Source organism: Microcebus murinus, chromosome 2, assembly GCF_040939455.1.
Source record: "Microcebus murinus isolate Inina chromosome 2, M.murinus_Inina_mat1.0, whole genome shotgun sequence".
Taxonomy (NCBI): Eukaryota; Metazoa; Chordata; class Mammalia; order Primates; family Cheirogaleidae; genus Microcebus; species Microcebus murinus.
This window is the reverse complement of record NC_134105.1, coordinates 72,153,530-72,169,104: the sequence shown is the minus strand read 5'-3', so window position 1 is coordinate 72,169,104 and position 15,575 is coordinate 72,153,530. Positions and strand designations below refer to the sequence as shown.

General features: G+C 37.1%; 1 protein-coding gene across 3 annotated transcripts in view; it reads right to left on the bottom strand.

Annotated features, from left to right (window-relative positions):
- Positions 1–11,928, bottom strand: part of ZNF326 (zinc finger protein 326) — a 36,048-nt gene extending 24,120 nt beyond the window's left edge. Inside the window, exons 1-4 of one of the 3 annotated variants that reach the window (XM_075999791.1) lie at positions 11,758–11,928; positions 9,337–9,381; positions 2,054–2,089; positions 1,848–1,959 (exon numbers count right to left, since the gene is read on the bottom strand). In XM_075999791.1, coding sequence (XP_075855906.1) covers positions 1,848–1,959; positions 2,054–2,089; positions 9,337–9,381; positions 11,758–11,773 — 209 coding nt within the window. In that variant the 5' untranslated portion in view covers positions 11,774–11,928. Of the gene's footprint in view, positions 1–1,847; positions 1,960–1,999; positions 2,090–9,336; positions 9,382–11,757 lie in introns of those variants that run through there. The other 2 variants (XM_012790865.2, XM_020282953.2) reach the window with 2 other exon arrangements.
- Between the last annotated feature and the right edge of the window lie 3,647 nt (positions 11,929–15,575).

Below are 15,575 nucleotides of genomic sequence, written 5' to 3'. Positions count from 1 at the left end.
TTTTTAGCAGCTTTTCTATTTTATTAAGAAGATTTGTCTGTCGTTATTTAAGCCCAGCCCTAGTCTTAGAAAAGGTCATTTGCTCAAGTTCACAAGCTATTCAAACTTTCTTTGAATCTATCCCTAATATTAAAAATTACAAAACATTTACAATATTTAGGCTTTCAAAAGGGACACAAATTGAAGACCACATAGATGTAGGCTCTTTGTGACACAGAGAAATCCTTTTGCACCCCAACAATCTGTATCATAAAACTGCTTCATTTTGTCTGTAGTAGTCAAAATTTGGGGAATTATCTCTGGTTATAAAATTTGACAATCTGCCAAACCAGCCAAGGTTAATAATCAATCAATCCTCAATCACTTTTTACTTATAGACTAGAAAATCTAACAAATCTAGAAAGATAAACACATAAAATAAAATATAAAAGATCACCAACATATATCCTCTGCATATGAATTTTCAAGGCAGATGAGAAAGAATGCATTTTATAATGTCTTCAATTATTTGAAAAATTACTTCCTGTCAGGAAATTATCACATAAAACTACTCTAAAAAAGGGAGCACACAGTCTCCTCAAGTTTTTAACAGAGTCAACAAAAGAAAACAAATCATCTTACTTCTCACAAACCCAAAGCATAGATTATAAAAGTTACTTGATGTCTTACAACACAATTTCATAAAGGCCCACAATTACACATGATAAAACAATAACATCTACAGAAATAGTTTATGCACATTATATGTACAATGCAATATGGTAATAAATGATATATTAAAACATTTAAATGTGTTACATTACTTCAGTTATTTACAGATCACTAAATAGAAGTTAGCATTTACTTCTGAATCCTTATAACCACATAAAAAATTATTTCTTTTCAACTACATTTTTCAAAACACCTCTCACATAAACAAAATTGTAGTAATCGTTCATTTTCTTGATTTTTCTCTACTATATGCCATAGTGACACACTGGAAGCAGAAAGAAGGAAAGTAAGCATCATTCAGTCCATCATTAAGGAATCTGGATCCTTCAATTTATGAAGAAGGATGATGGTTTCAAATGTCTCCTAACTAGTCTTATTTATATTCAGCAGGAATCTTTGTGCCTCATAAAGTAGATCCCCTTTTCCTGAAATACGGTCAACCCTAAAGCCTATAGCTGTTTAAGTAGGTTTAAGCTTTATATAGTATCAACAGTGAAATATAAATACAACTTAGGTACAGTGTTCATGGCATTAATACAATGCTCCTGGCCTAGAGCACAAGTGTTTTTGGTGTAAGCAGTATCTGCCAATAAATAACCTGGACATGATTTAAAGAACATTTTTATTATTATAATATGCTCTTATTAAAATTAAAATTAATAGAATACCTATCTTAAATGTTTCTTAGAAATTGAATGTTGCTAGACTGATTCAATTAAATCCATTCTAGTAGAGTGGTTTGCTGCTTTACATAGCACCCCACATTAGGATTTTTTTTTGTTCTTAGGAAAAAGCTTCACAAATAATATTTTCAATAATATTTTTATATCATTTGTTCAGGACATTTTGACTGACAAGGAGTTAAAAGTAAAAGAAGTTAAAAAGTTCACTGCTAAAAACAGTATCTTACTCTATTATACTGAAATACTAGCTATTTTGGGTTTTCCTAAAATAATGTTCACCAGTGATCCTGAGATAAATTCTTATACCTATTAACACCTTTAAACATTTAAGGTGATTATTCAATACCAAACAGCAAAGTTCAAGTATCATAACATGCCTAAGAAATATTTAAAATAATATATCCATAATCTTATAGTTGTCTATTTATTTGGCTAAGTGATTAAGCAATTTACCTGCTACCCCCACCACCACCACTGTGATTGTCCATGCCATATGACTGGTTTAGGTAGGAATCCATGGATCTTTGACCCCCATAGGATCCATGGCCATAGTCACGATCCATCCCTATAAGAGTTTAAAAAGAAAAAAATTAAACAATGCTCACCTTTACTGGCACTCAAAAGAAGAATTTTTAGATAAATATCCTTGAATGTCAGACCTCCATAAGATCCAGGACCATAGTCACGATCCATTCCTGAAAGAAAGTAAGAAATTGTCAGTAAAATACACCATTATCTTAAAGAATCTCTGCATAAAACATAAGATATTCACATCAACCACCTGAGATAATTCATCATTAATATTTAAACTAAACTCACACTTGATGTTAAAGGAAAAAAAACACAAAAAGGATAATCTACTAAAAAATCAGATTTGCTAACAAAGCCTGATATTTCAAAGAAAACATATTACCAACTGAAAAGTTCTATATTAGAATTATTTTCCATTTAACCAATATTTATCTGCTAGGGAACTACCATAAGGTCTTGTATTAGATACTATACTATATATAAAGATAATTAATAATACATAATTCCTATTCTCAAGAGAAGTCAGTATTCAATAATGTCAAAAGAGAAAATTTTTGTCATAAGTATACTATGACATAAGTATACCTATTTTCTGCATCTAATTGCTCTCAAAATGTCTGAAAACTCAGCAGCCACATTTTCAATTAGTCATGTTCACAATAACTGAAATAGATATTTTTAAAAAGTAAAATCACAGATTGGAACTGTGCCTATAAATAATGACTCAACAAGTATTTAAATCCTCAAATTCCCTTGAATAAAGGAAATGAATGTAAATTCTAGCAATGTGAACACTAAAAATAATTCTAATAAGGGTACTAAGTATATTTTATTACATTGCAATTCTACCTATATCCCAACCTCTGACATGAAAAATAAATATAACAAAAGAGGTAACAAAATTAATTTACAATGCCTATAAAAATGAAAAATTAAAACAAACATTTAGAATTTGTTTTCTATAAAGTGCTTTAAAATCCCTCATTACTACCCCCCCATTTATGTGTAAATAAATACAATAGTATGCACAGAGCAAATACCTTAGTTAACATTTTTAAAAACACTAAATTTTATTTACAATCACTTAAAATATTTCTAGTCCTAACAATAATAAGGACAACAACTTTACAAAAAATACTACTTAGAATCTTGTAACTTGAAGGCCGGGCGCGGTGGCTCACGCCTGTAATCCTAGCACTTTGGGAGGCTGAGGCGGGCGGATCGCTCAAGGTCAGGAGTTCGAAACCAGCCTGAGCGAGACCCGTCTCTACCAAAAATAGAAAGAAATTAATTGACCAACTAAAATATATATATATACAAAACATTAGCCGGGCATGGTGGCGCATGCCTGTAGTCCCAGCTACTCGGGAGGCTGAGGCAGTAGGATCGCTGAGCCCAGGAGATTGAGGTTGCTGTGAGCCAGGCTGACGCCATGGCACTCACTCTAGCCTGGGCAACAAAGTGAGACTCTGTCTCAAAAAAAAAAAGAATCTTGTAACTTGAAACCTAAATGATCAAATTCAATCTTCTCATTTTATAGATTTGGGAACTAAAGTCCTAAGAGATGAAATGATTTTACTGAAGTCCCATAGTTATCCCCCTGTTGAACATCAGGCTTTTGCTTCTACATGAGACATTTCCCTCAACCACCTCAAGTATCTTCTGATTGAAACTTTCTAACCTTTTAAAGCTCATTTAATAAATTAATAATGAATTCAAGAAAACTTTTACTGATATTCTCTCAGCTGAGCATCATCTTTCTTCTGAAAATTTACAAAAGCCTGTGTAACTCTTATGTGGTACTTATGATACTCTATCTTATAGTCTAACTTTGTGGCTTCATCTTAAAATTACTAGTCTTGGGGTAAGGGTCTGTCACTAATTTTTCTATGTATCTTAGAGCAGTAGTTCTCAAGGATGGTCTGTGACTACTGAGAGTTGCTGAGACTCTTTCAGGGATTTACAAGGTCAAAACTATTTTCATAAATAATATTAGAACATTATTTTCCTTTTTCACGGTGTTGACATTGCATTGAAGATGTAAAAGCACTGGTGGTAAAACTGCTGGCACTTTCACACAAATCGAGGCAGTGGCAACAGATTGTACTAGTAGTCATTATGTTTTTTAATATCACACACTCACGGTAAAAAATAAAATAAAAATGCCATCTTCACTTAAGAATGTTCCTGATGAAGCAGTAAGAATTATTAATTTTATTAAATCATGACCTTTGAGTACACATCTTTTTTTATATTCTGTGTAGTGAAACAGAAGTACACATAAAGCAATTTTGCTACATACCAAAGTATCATAGTTCTGTCCAGGAAAAGCCATTGTGCAAGTGTTTGGTTTGTGAATTAAGTAAGCCAGTTTTTTACAAGGAGCACTTTTTTACTAAAGAGAAAAACTGACAGACAAATGCTATGGTTTTCAGATTTGAGTATTTGGCAGACATTTTCTCAAAAATGAACTAAGTGAAACTATCACTTCAAGAAAAACAAATGACAATTTTGCTGCCAGTGATAAAATACATGCTTTCAAGTGAAAATTATAATTTTATAAAACTTCTATCTACCATCTTGAGTTTGATAGCTTCCCAATACTTAAAGGCTTTTCTGATAAGGTTGGTGGTGGTATCAATTAATATTATTTTTTATATTGTACAATAAAACCTGTTAATATTTGGAAAATCTGTATAACTCAGTTTCCAGATAACTAATGCCTAATATTATAGAATCAGATATGGTAAAAAGAAATTCATTCAAAGTGTAAGTATAAGACATTGATGGATTTTAATATAAGAGTAAAAATCTTTTATAATTAAAATATTTTATTATAAGAGTAAAAAAAGTATTTGTTTATTAATATACAAAACATATTGAGATTTTTGTATTGTTTTTTTCATATTAAGATGTCAAATCCAGTGTGAAACTTACACTTACAGCACATCTCAATTCACACTATTTACATTCCAAGTGCTCAATAGTAAAGTAGATGGTAGATACCATATTAAACAATACAGTTCTATACTAATAGAAGTCAATTATTTGTCTTACAGGGGGTTAAGTACATAGTATAATTTATGCCTATATCTGTCAGAGGACAATTTTGAGATTAAAATAAAGTTTTCAAAATAAAAAGTTTTTATCTAAGGCCTCACATTAAAAAATAATCTTAAAATTAGGTTTAGTAATATACACAAAGCAAAAAAATCTTATATTTTGCTATTTCTGCCAGTTTGTTTTCGGTAGCAGTGGCTGCCTTTGAATACTAAATCATTTAGTTCTTAAAATTCTAAATGTTTTTATTTCACTATGCAATCATAAAATTATTAACATTTACTGCACACTGACCATGTATGTGCCAGGCTCTGTGGAGTACAAAAAAATTAATAAAGTTACTTTTGTATAGCAGTGATTCTGGTCCATCATTCATAGTATGGTTCACAGTATTGTTATTCAGTTAATTAAAGAGAAGTTTTTATATTGTATACAATCTGCACAATTAAAGGAACATAGATTCTGTACTGCTTATATATAAACAACTTTTCTTCCAGGTTACTAAAGTAAATTTTAAAATCACTTTTAAATAATAAAGTAATTTACTCAGAAAAATAAACTGATATAATAATTTAGATCTATTCTATCACTTGGATCATTCTATCATATAAATAATAAGCACAAAAATGTTACAACTAAACAAAAGGAAGCAGCTGTGGAATAGGGAAGAAAAAACTGACTTACAACCAAAATAATTAATTATTAGTAGCTGTGTGGCACTAAGTCTTGAACGGGACTACTTTTCACCAACTCTGCGCTTCCAGCACCATAGTGCAGGCTGCTAGCATCTACACCTAGATTACTGCAAGAGCCTAACATTTTTCCACTTCCACTTTTGCTCCCTATTTATTATTTTGTCAGAATAATTCTGATAAAAAATATAAGTTAAATCATTTCCAATGCTCAGTACCCTCCAATGGCTTCGCATTTACTCAAACTAAAAGTCAAAGCCTTAAAATAACCTATAAGGACCTACACCAGTGGTTCTTAACCAGGGGCAATTTTGCTCCCAGGAGACATGAGCAATGTCTGAAAACATTTTTGGTTGTTACAATGAAGAAGCATGTGCTACTGCCATCTAGTGCATAGGGGCCAGGGATGCTGCTAAACATTCTCCAATGCATGGGCCATTCTCTAACAAGGAATTATCCAATCTGAAATGTCAATAGTGCCAAAGTTGAGAAACCCTGTCCTATATGATCTGCCCATCACATCAACATAATCTACTATACACTCATTTATTCCACTCCAGCTACAATGGCCCTGCTGTTTCTAGAACACAACAAGTATACACCCATTTTTGCACCTGCTGCTCCCTCTGCCTGCAATCCTCTTCCCCTGTACCTGTATTGTTCACTCCCTCTCTTTCAGGACTTCACTTTCTACTGATTCTTATATATTATAAGAAAATTATCTTTGATTTTCAACACCTTCTGGCTATATCTCACCACTCTAATCTTGTCTTAAAGATTGCTCAGCAAAAATCACCTGTTCTAGTCAAGCCAGTCTTAAGTCTGTCTCTCTGAAGTACAATGCACTCAGCCATACCTTTGTTCCTGCTATTCCCTCTACCTGGAATGCTCTCCCTTTTTCTATCTGCCATTTGTACAAAAAGTATTACAAAACAAGAGAGAAAACATGGAGACACTAGAAATACAAGTTCCTCCCAGGAAACAGTGGGGAGAAAATCTGCATCTTGTCATGTTTTCCAGTAACTTCTTCTTCATTTCAGTTGCTAGAAAAAACAATGCTAACAATGAAATATGGTTTGGGCTTTTGGGTATCTACACATCTTTTATTTCCTAAAACCTATCACATTCTTACTTTAGATAACCTCATAGCTGACATATTCACCTCCCTTAAATCTTATGCTCGAATGTCATCTTTTTGGTGAGTTCTTCCCCAACAACTCTAAAATTACACAAAGACATATCGGTCCCCTTTCCTTACATTAGTTTTCTCCCTAGCAATTATTATCATCTAACATACAATATTTGTTACTTCTTTATCTTGTTTATTGTCTATTTCACTCCACCCTTGAAGCTCCACAAGGGGAGGAATATTTGTCTATGTTGTTCACTACTGCATTCCTACCTCCTAGAACAATACATAGCAGGCCTAAATAAATATTTGTTGAATGAAGTCAAATCAAGTCCCTGAAATTAAGTTCCTCATTTGTAAAATAAAGATAGCCTAGGCCTCAAAGACTGTCAAGCAGTGGCCTTTAACCAGAGGTGCATTCCAAAATCATTCAGAGTACTTTTCCACAATATACATAGCCAGGAAGGACTTGTCCTAAAATTAAGATTCAAGAGATCTAGGATATGACCTGAACAGACTTTGTAAAAGCTCCTAGCTCCCCCAGGGTATTCTATCAATCACCCTCAGATAGGTACCACTGTTCAAACTAAAATTAAGAGAAAAAATTAAAGCTATAACATTAGACCTTTTTGCAACACTGTGCATTAATAAGGAAATAAACTTCTGGCCCTGCATAATTCTGTATTTCAAGTCCTATGTTTAGACATTAAATCTAACCCTCCAGTAAATCCTACTGGAGATCATGGCCATCTATTATCCCAAATCTCTCTTTCTCTTTCTTTGGTAAAAGCTCCTACTCACTCCAGTTTAAAATCCTGGATTCCTTCTTATTCAACCCTCTCAATTTTCTACTCATTACTAGTCCACCTGCAAGTTCTGCTAATTTTCTCTAAAAAATATCTTAATATTTTTAAAATTACTATTGTCACTCCCCAACTTCAGATTCTTAAAATCCTTACATCTAAAGTCATGAAATGCCTTTCTAGCTAATTTTCCAATTTTCAATCTAACCTGCATGTGGATGCAAATTAAACTTCCTTTAGTAATTTTATTATGTCACTCTCCTGCTTAAAAACATATTCTTCAGCACTCACATAATATATAAACTACTTCTTGTACGTTGAGCCTGAATAAAATCCAAAATTTCTCTTAATCCATAGAAATGATAAACAAAAATTAATTCTACAGTAATTATTCCTATAAAAAGAAACAGTCTTCTTTACTGGTACATTTGTTTCAGTTTCACTTTGTGAATATATTCTATTGTGAACAGCAATTGGTTTTTGCTTTTCTCTGGCTGTCAGGATATTTAATGCCACTCCCCTAAGTCCTTCATACAATTTTTTAACCTCTTTGAATTGTTCTGTGTCCTTTTCTTGTGTTATTATCCTCTCTGGCAGGGCCTTAACTCAAATAACTATCAGAATGACAACCAATTATATTCCTCATATTTTCCATTATTCTATCTAGGTCTGTAGTTACAAGTCTAACATCTTGCTTATATCAATAAATAATCAGGCTTCTTCATGTACTCCTATAGACAGCTCTTCATATGTTAACACATTTAGTAGATACATTGAGGAAAATGACCTCAATGACAAGGTTAAAACGCATTACAAATAGAGGCCACATAAAATCAAGCCAATAATCCACTTAATCTACATTACTCAATACCTAAGCCTCTAATTCACCAGAAAGAACTCAGCCAGTGTCTTATAAAATTCATCACTCAGAATGTAATCAGGGCCTTTGGGATAAATTAAAAGAATCACAATTCTTTTGACAGACAAAAAGTCAAACTAATCTGAATAACTCCTAATTTTTTCTGATTTCAAATTCAAATACTATATATAGTTATATAGTATGACACCATTAACACTGAAAAGTGATATGTCAAGAGCCAAAACAGGCCAGCATGGTGGCTCACGTCTGTAATCCTAACACTCTGGGAGGCCCAGGCAGACGGATTGCTCAAAATCAGGAGTTCAAAACCAGCCTGAGCAAGAGTGAGACCCTGTCTCTACTAAAAATAGAAACAAATTAATTGGCCAACTAAAAATATATAGAAAAAATTAGCCGGGCATGGTGGCACATGCCTGTAGTCCCAGCTACTCGGGAGGCTGAGTGAGACAGAAGAATTGCTTGAGCCCAAGACTTTGAGGTTGCTGTGAGCTAGGCGTACACCACAGCACTCTAGCCCAGGCAACAGAGTGAGACTCTTGTCTCAAGAGTCTCACTACAGGCATGTGCCACCATGCCCGGCTAATTTTTTTATATATATATCAGTTGGCCAATTAATTTCTTTCTATTTATAGTAGAGACGGGGTCTCGCTCTTGCTCAGGCTGGTTTTGAACTCCTGACCTTGAGCAATCCGCCTGCCTCGGCCTCCCAAGAGCTAGGATTACAGGCGTGAGCCACAGCGCCCAGCCAGAACTGGTTTTTTATAGTGATACTTTGTATGGGTATGAAGAGAAAGGCTGAAATACATTCCCTCAACAAATTTAAGATAAAATGAAAGAGGATACTTACCATTAAAGCCTTGGTAAGTATTCCTGCAAGCAGAGTGTGTGTAATCTATGAAGACATATTTAACAAAAATAAATTAGGGCAATATTAGCAAAACTCCAAAATTATATTCCCAACTATTCAAAAACAAACACAATTTTTAAATGCTATTAACTCAATTAGCTGCAAAATTGGGGTGTAAATAATTACCAATAACCCATTTGAGAAAACACATAACTCTTTTTTCTTCACTACCTCTTTAAATGGCAGGCTTATTATACAAATTATAATGCAAGTTAGTTTTTAACACCTGACACACAATAGCCAACAGAGGGGAACCAGTACTAATTTATACTGAGTAACAAAAAGGAAGGCAGATACAGTAAATTATGTATCAAATAATGCAAAAGCAGAGCCATGAAAACTGATTCTATGTAATACAAAATTTTTCAAAGTTAATATTTCTTTTATCACTTAATTTGATCTCTAAAGATGGCGACATCTTATCTGACACATATGCATATATGTATGTGTTCTGTATCCATCCAGAATATAGCATCACTGAAAACTATATTGCCAATTTTCTTGTCAAAACTATTAATAATTTAACAAATGTTAAATCTGTTAATTTTACAAATACTGAAAAAACAGAATTTAATACGGTGGTCATTTGGATACAACAGAACCCTGCTACACTACACAGGATTTGATTTAGCTACAATGTTGGGGGAGTGGGAGGGAAGAAAAAAACAGATACAATGTTAGTCAAACTCTATCTCCCAAATACTGCAGTGGTGGCTAAGGATGGGCAGTGAGACAGGGAATTTTTTATCACTAACATCACTTAGTTTTATCACTGACACAGTTTAGAACTGCAAGCATATACCAATAATAAAAAACAAACCTACTAAGTTTTTAAATATTTTTTAATTCTCTACAGAAAATGGATTCCCTTATTACCTTGGTTGGGGGGGAAGAACTGTTCCCATTGCCCCACCCCCTACCTTGTTAGCCTGGGCGGTACCTTGGGTGTTGGTACTGCCATCAAACTTTAGCACGAAAACACAGTAATGTAATTATTTCCACTCCAAATTCTAGCCACTTCAAATATTCATAGTTTAAAGGTATCTACATCAAAATGAGTCAAAGTCCAACTAAAACAAACAAAAACAGCTCAGTGTGTGTGCTACTCTTAAGAGCTAAAATTCCTATTTCAAAGTAACTGAAAAGTATCTACAAAAGAGTTATTCCATTCCCCTTTCATATGCTTTGACAATTTTAACTCTTCGGTAGCATGAAATCTTATCAAAAACCAAAAGCTCATTCGGTAAGACATATGCAGAGATCACACCTCATTTAATGTTAAGAATAATTTGTTGGTGGGATTAGAGGTTTACCACTACCCAGTGACCTGGTTTGATTTAGAAAGGCCTGGTTACTCAGGATCAAATACAGTTTAATCACACAAGTCCTTTTCCAAGTCTCCCTAACGTTGTCACTAACATACCATTTTATCTTGACATCAATTCCTATACAAGTTGGACCAGATTTAAAGTCAAGGTGAAGATCAAATTAATTTTACTTTGTGATCCTACGAAAACGGTTTAAAGAACGGTTGTCAGAGACGACTGAAAAAGGTGTCGCTAAAATACAGTTTATTTAATCCGTAAGTCCAACACAGGCGGCTGCGTGTAGGTCTGAATGTGAAGGGCATTTGACGCTTGCTGTGCCAAAATTCTGACTAACTTAAAACTCATCCACACACAATCCAAAGAAAAGTACTTTGGTTAAAGAAATATTTCAAACTAGGGATTAATGAGGTAAAATCTGGGTGGGTAAATTTCCCAGTCCGCTGACCAGGAACTATCTCGCTTTCCATTCTGAACAGACACCCACCTCTACGTAGATCACTTACAGACGCCCTCTAAACTCATCCTAAACTAAGACAATCAGAAACAGCACCGCGAACAAGCCTCTGAAAATTTTATCTGGCAAGAAGCAACCCGAGATTGAGGATTAACTACAAGGAGGATCTGGGTCGCTGCCTGTGGGCCGAATGCCTGACGAGGTGGGCGAGGCCCCGCTCGCCCCTGCGCCCGACACCGGGAAGTTGGAGGCGTCGGGGAAATTTCCACGCACAGGAGCTGAGGCGAGCCCGGGCCCGGGCCCTGACGCCCTCGCGCTCTGGGTGCGTCCTTCCCGGCATCGAGCCGGTACCGAGCTCCCAGGTCCCCGCCGGCAGCGGCGCCGGGCGGGCCGAATCGGGGCGCGCAGGTCCCCACAGAGGCCGACTCCGGGCGCTGGGCCCGCGGCGGGCGGGCGGGCGGGCGGCCTTCGGGCCCGCAGAACAAAGCCCACACGGCCATCTTGAGACGGTAAACAGACCCCCAGCGCAGGCCACCCCGCCGCCCGCCAGCGAGCAGACCAGCCCGAGGCAGCACTTACCGTCCTCGAAGTCCATGGCGGAGGCTGGGGGGCCGACGGCCTCGGCGGCGCTGGGCTTAGCTGTATCCGGCAGCGAGCGCCCTAGACCCGCGGTTCCACACGACGAGTACGCGCGACCGGGAACGGCGCTACCAACCTGGGAGCCGCAGGCCACAGCGAGGCTGGAGGGTGGGGCCGACCAGCGCCGACAGCCGCCTCAGCGCGGCCTGCTATTGGCTGACGCGAGCTGGTGGGCGGGCCTCGCGTGGGTGGGGAGGGCGCGGAAAGTAAGTCCGCTGTCACGCTCTCGGGTGCTGACACCGTGCAACTGGCCTGGGGGAAGGAAGGTGAAAAGGAAGCGCCAGAGACTGGCGGGGGTTGTGGGAAAGCGAACTGAGTGTACTGGAAAGGCTGGCTGCGGCCCGCCATGTTTGAACCTGGCAAGCGCGAAAGGATACGGTTGGCATACTCTCATCTTGCCCAAACTAATAAAACCTCGTGCCTACCTTTTGCTAGTGATGACTGATCAAAAATTGTTAAGAACTTGTGCAGTTGTCAAGATGTTTTTAGAACTCTGTGGTAAATTTGAAAAGCAAGATACAAAATGGCATATGGAATCTGATAACTACTATGTCTATACATTTTTTTGAACCATAAAGCATAGAAATAAAATGCAAAGAAAAATTCCAAAACATGAACTATGATTCTTTTTGTGATAACTTTTTCTATATACATGTATATTTATTCTTCTGTATTCTCCAAATTTCTTGAACACTTTGATAATGTAAAATATATATTTGACATAAAATGAGATGTAATATTTATTAGCAATTAGTGTTTATAAAAAGTTCTCTTTAGCCAAATATTGTATTTCATTCTCTTTGAAGATATAATTATTCATGGGGTGGGCTGAGTCCATCTAAGGCAGTGTTTCTTGATCATGACACTTTTAGTAAGTGCCAATAGTCAGGCCTCTCTTCAGGGATTCTGATTTGATTAGGAGCCTGAAACTGTCACCAATGTTTATTTTCAAGACACAAGAGATGCTATTGGAAAAAGTTCTCTTCTGTTTCAGTAACTAGTACTTCTTGAGAAAATGTTAAATCTAAAAAAAGAAGTTTAGAGACGAGCTTTGATCTAGTCCTGAATTTTAAGGTGCAAAAAAAAAGATCTGTAACAGTTCACAGAGAGGGAAGATTAGTGGCAGAAGCAGTCATCCAGAACTTGAAGGATGACCCTCACACCACACACACACACACACACACACACACACACACTGGTATTGTATTATTGCCACTTTGGAAATAGTGTTATGGACAGTAGGCAAAGTTATTCGCCCATGAGGCTATATGGAAAAAGATAACTGGTTTGATCATTCTGATATTGGAGCAGCTTGAACCACAAGTTAATTTTTTTTAATATAGAGCAAAGGGTGGCAACAATGAGTTGATTACCAGACAGAAAATCTTAAATCAAACTATTTGTTCTCCTTCAGGGTCTACCCAGCTGCTGGAACCAAACTCCAACAAGGCAGCCTCTGGAAACATAACTGGTAAGATAAATTCACAGATACACTATATGTATTACTGTCATCCCAAATCTGGGCAGGGCCTTTTTTCCTCCTCATCATTTTCCTTCTCCACCCTGATTGATTCATCCTGTTCTCTGCCCATTTCTTGTTACCTTCCTTTTGTCTTCCTGTACAGATGCTCCTCAACTAACTTGGGGTTATGTTCCAGTGAACTTATCATAAATTGAAGATATCACAAGTCAAAAATTCGTTCAATACACCTAACCTATCAAGCATCATAGCTTAGCCTGACCTACCTTAAAAGTGCTCAGAACACTTACATTAGGTTACGGCTGGTCAAAATCATCTGGTACCATAACACACTGTAGAATATTGGTTGTTTACCCTCGTGATCAAGTGGCTGACAGGGGGCCACTGTCCAGCATTTGGAGAGAGTACCCTACTGCATATTGCTAGCCAGGCAAAAGATCAAAATTCAAAACTGGCAGTAACATGTTTATTAAATGCATATCACTTTTGCATCGTAAAGTCGAACCATAGTTAAGTCAAGGACCTGTGCTAAACATATTGAAAACTGAACTCATAATTTCCCTCCGCAAACCTGCTCATTCTCCTGTGTTCTTTCATTTCTGTTAGTGGCATCATGAGCAACCACCCACTAATCCCAGCCAGAAGCCTACGAGTCATTCAGTCAAGCCTCAGCCTCCCACTGCGATCTATTTTGAAGTCTTTCATCTGCTCATGACCTAAAATTCCTTAAATGTGCCCCCTCCTTTTCATCCTCACTGCCACCACCTGAGCTTAGACTCTCATCTCTCTCCAAAACTATTGCCATAGCTTCCTAATTAATTTCTCTGCCCTTCAGCCTCCTCAGGGTTGTGGTGATCTAAATGCAAATCTGAACATGTCATCATACATCCCTATCGCTGATTAGGTCTAGTGAAAGCTCCTTAACCTGGAGCACATGCAGCAGGATCTGGCCTACTTGATCTTCACCATCTCTCTACATTTCCTTCTCCTCCTCTCTCCCACACTCTCTCTTCTGATTACCAATTTCAGGCTACTGGGTCCCAAAACATCCCTATACTTTTTCATGCCACCATACTTTTGCTTGTATTGTTCCTTCTACTTGGAACACCACCTGGTTAACCCTATTCATCCTCAAAACACAGCTCAGGATTTATTTCCTCTAACAAAGATTCCCAGATCCCATCCCCACCCCCAGGCCATTACTTCTCAAATATGAATATGCATAGAATTTAGTAGGGACTTGTTAAGACAGATTCACATTCAGTCTGGGGTGGAGCTGGAGGGTCTGCCTTTGTAACAAATTTCCAGGAGATGCTGCTGCTGGTGGAACCACACTTGGAATCGCAGGCCCTTGGTTCTGTTATTGCACTATGTCCCATGCATTAAATACTCTGGCTTTATTTATCCCCACATTAAAAGGTCTTTGAGTTTAGAATCAAGTCTTCTTTGCACCCTAAGTGCCAAACACCTATCTTTACCAATTAAAAGTGGACTCTCCCTGAATGTTAACTTTTTTCCTTCTAACCATTTTACCCCCAATTTACCTTTTGGTAAAGCAAGAATTTTGTAACCTGAGGTCTTCAGGTCTTATCATGACTGGAAGGAAATATACATTGGGTCATTGTATTTGTGTGTCACGTGGCTCGTGTGTGTCATGTGCACACACACACACACGTATACATACACACACATACACACACACACACACACACTTCTCTCCTGAAAGAGAAAACTGACAGACAAGAAATTCCTAACTCCAGAAGAAACCTGGCCTCAACACAAATTCATGGAGGGCCAAAATACACACATTTCTTTTCCTCTTCCTTCCTCTTTCCCAAATTGGAAGTGCTCTTACAGAGGCAGATGGCCACACCTTAGAGACACCCTGCAATGCGTGAGGGTCCATCAAGCTGCTCTCTAATTCATTTATTCAACAAATAATTATTAAGTGCCAACTATATGCCAAGCATCATTTTCTTACTTCATTGTTATCTCTCTCCCGCCACTCCACCCTCCTCCCCACCCACACATGCAGAGTCTAGCTAGATTAGCTGCCCTGTTCCCACTTTTCTAGGCTCAGATTTTTACCTGAAGGGATCAATACTTTTTACAAAGCCTTATGCCATTTCATCTACCATATATTTCACAACAAGTGGCAGGTAAGTAAATGCCAGACCAGCAAAGTCTACTGGAAAATAAAAAAGAAAAGGACTTTTTATATGCAGGGGTGAAAAAAGACATAGGGGTTGAGGTCAAGAGAAGACTACAGGTAGGCTGG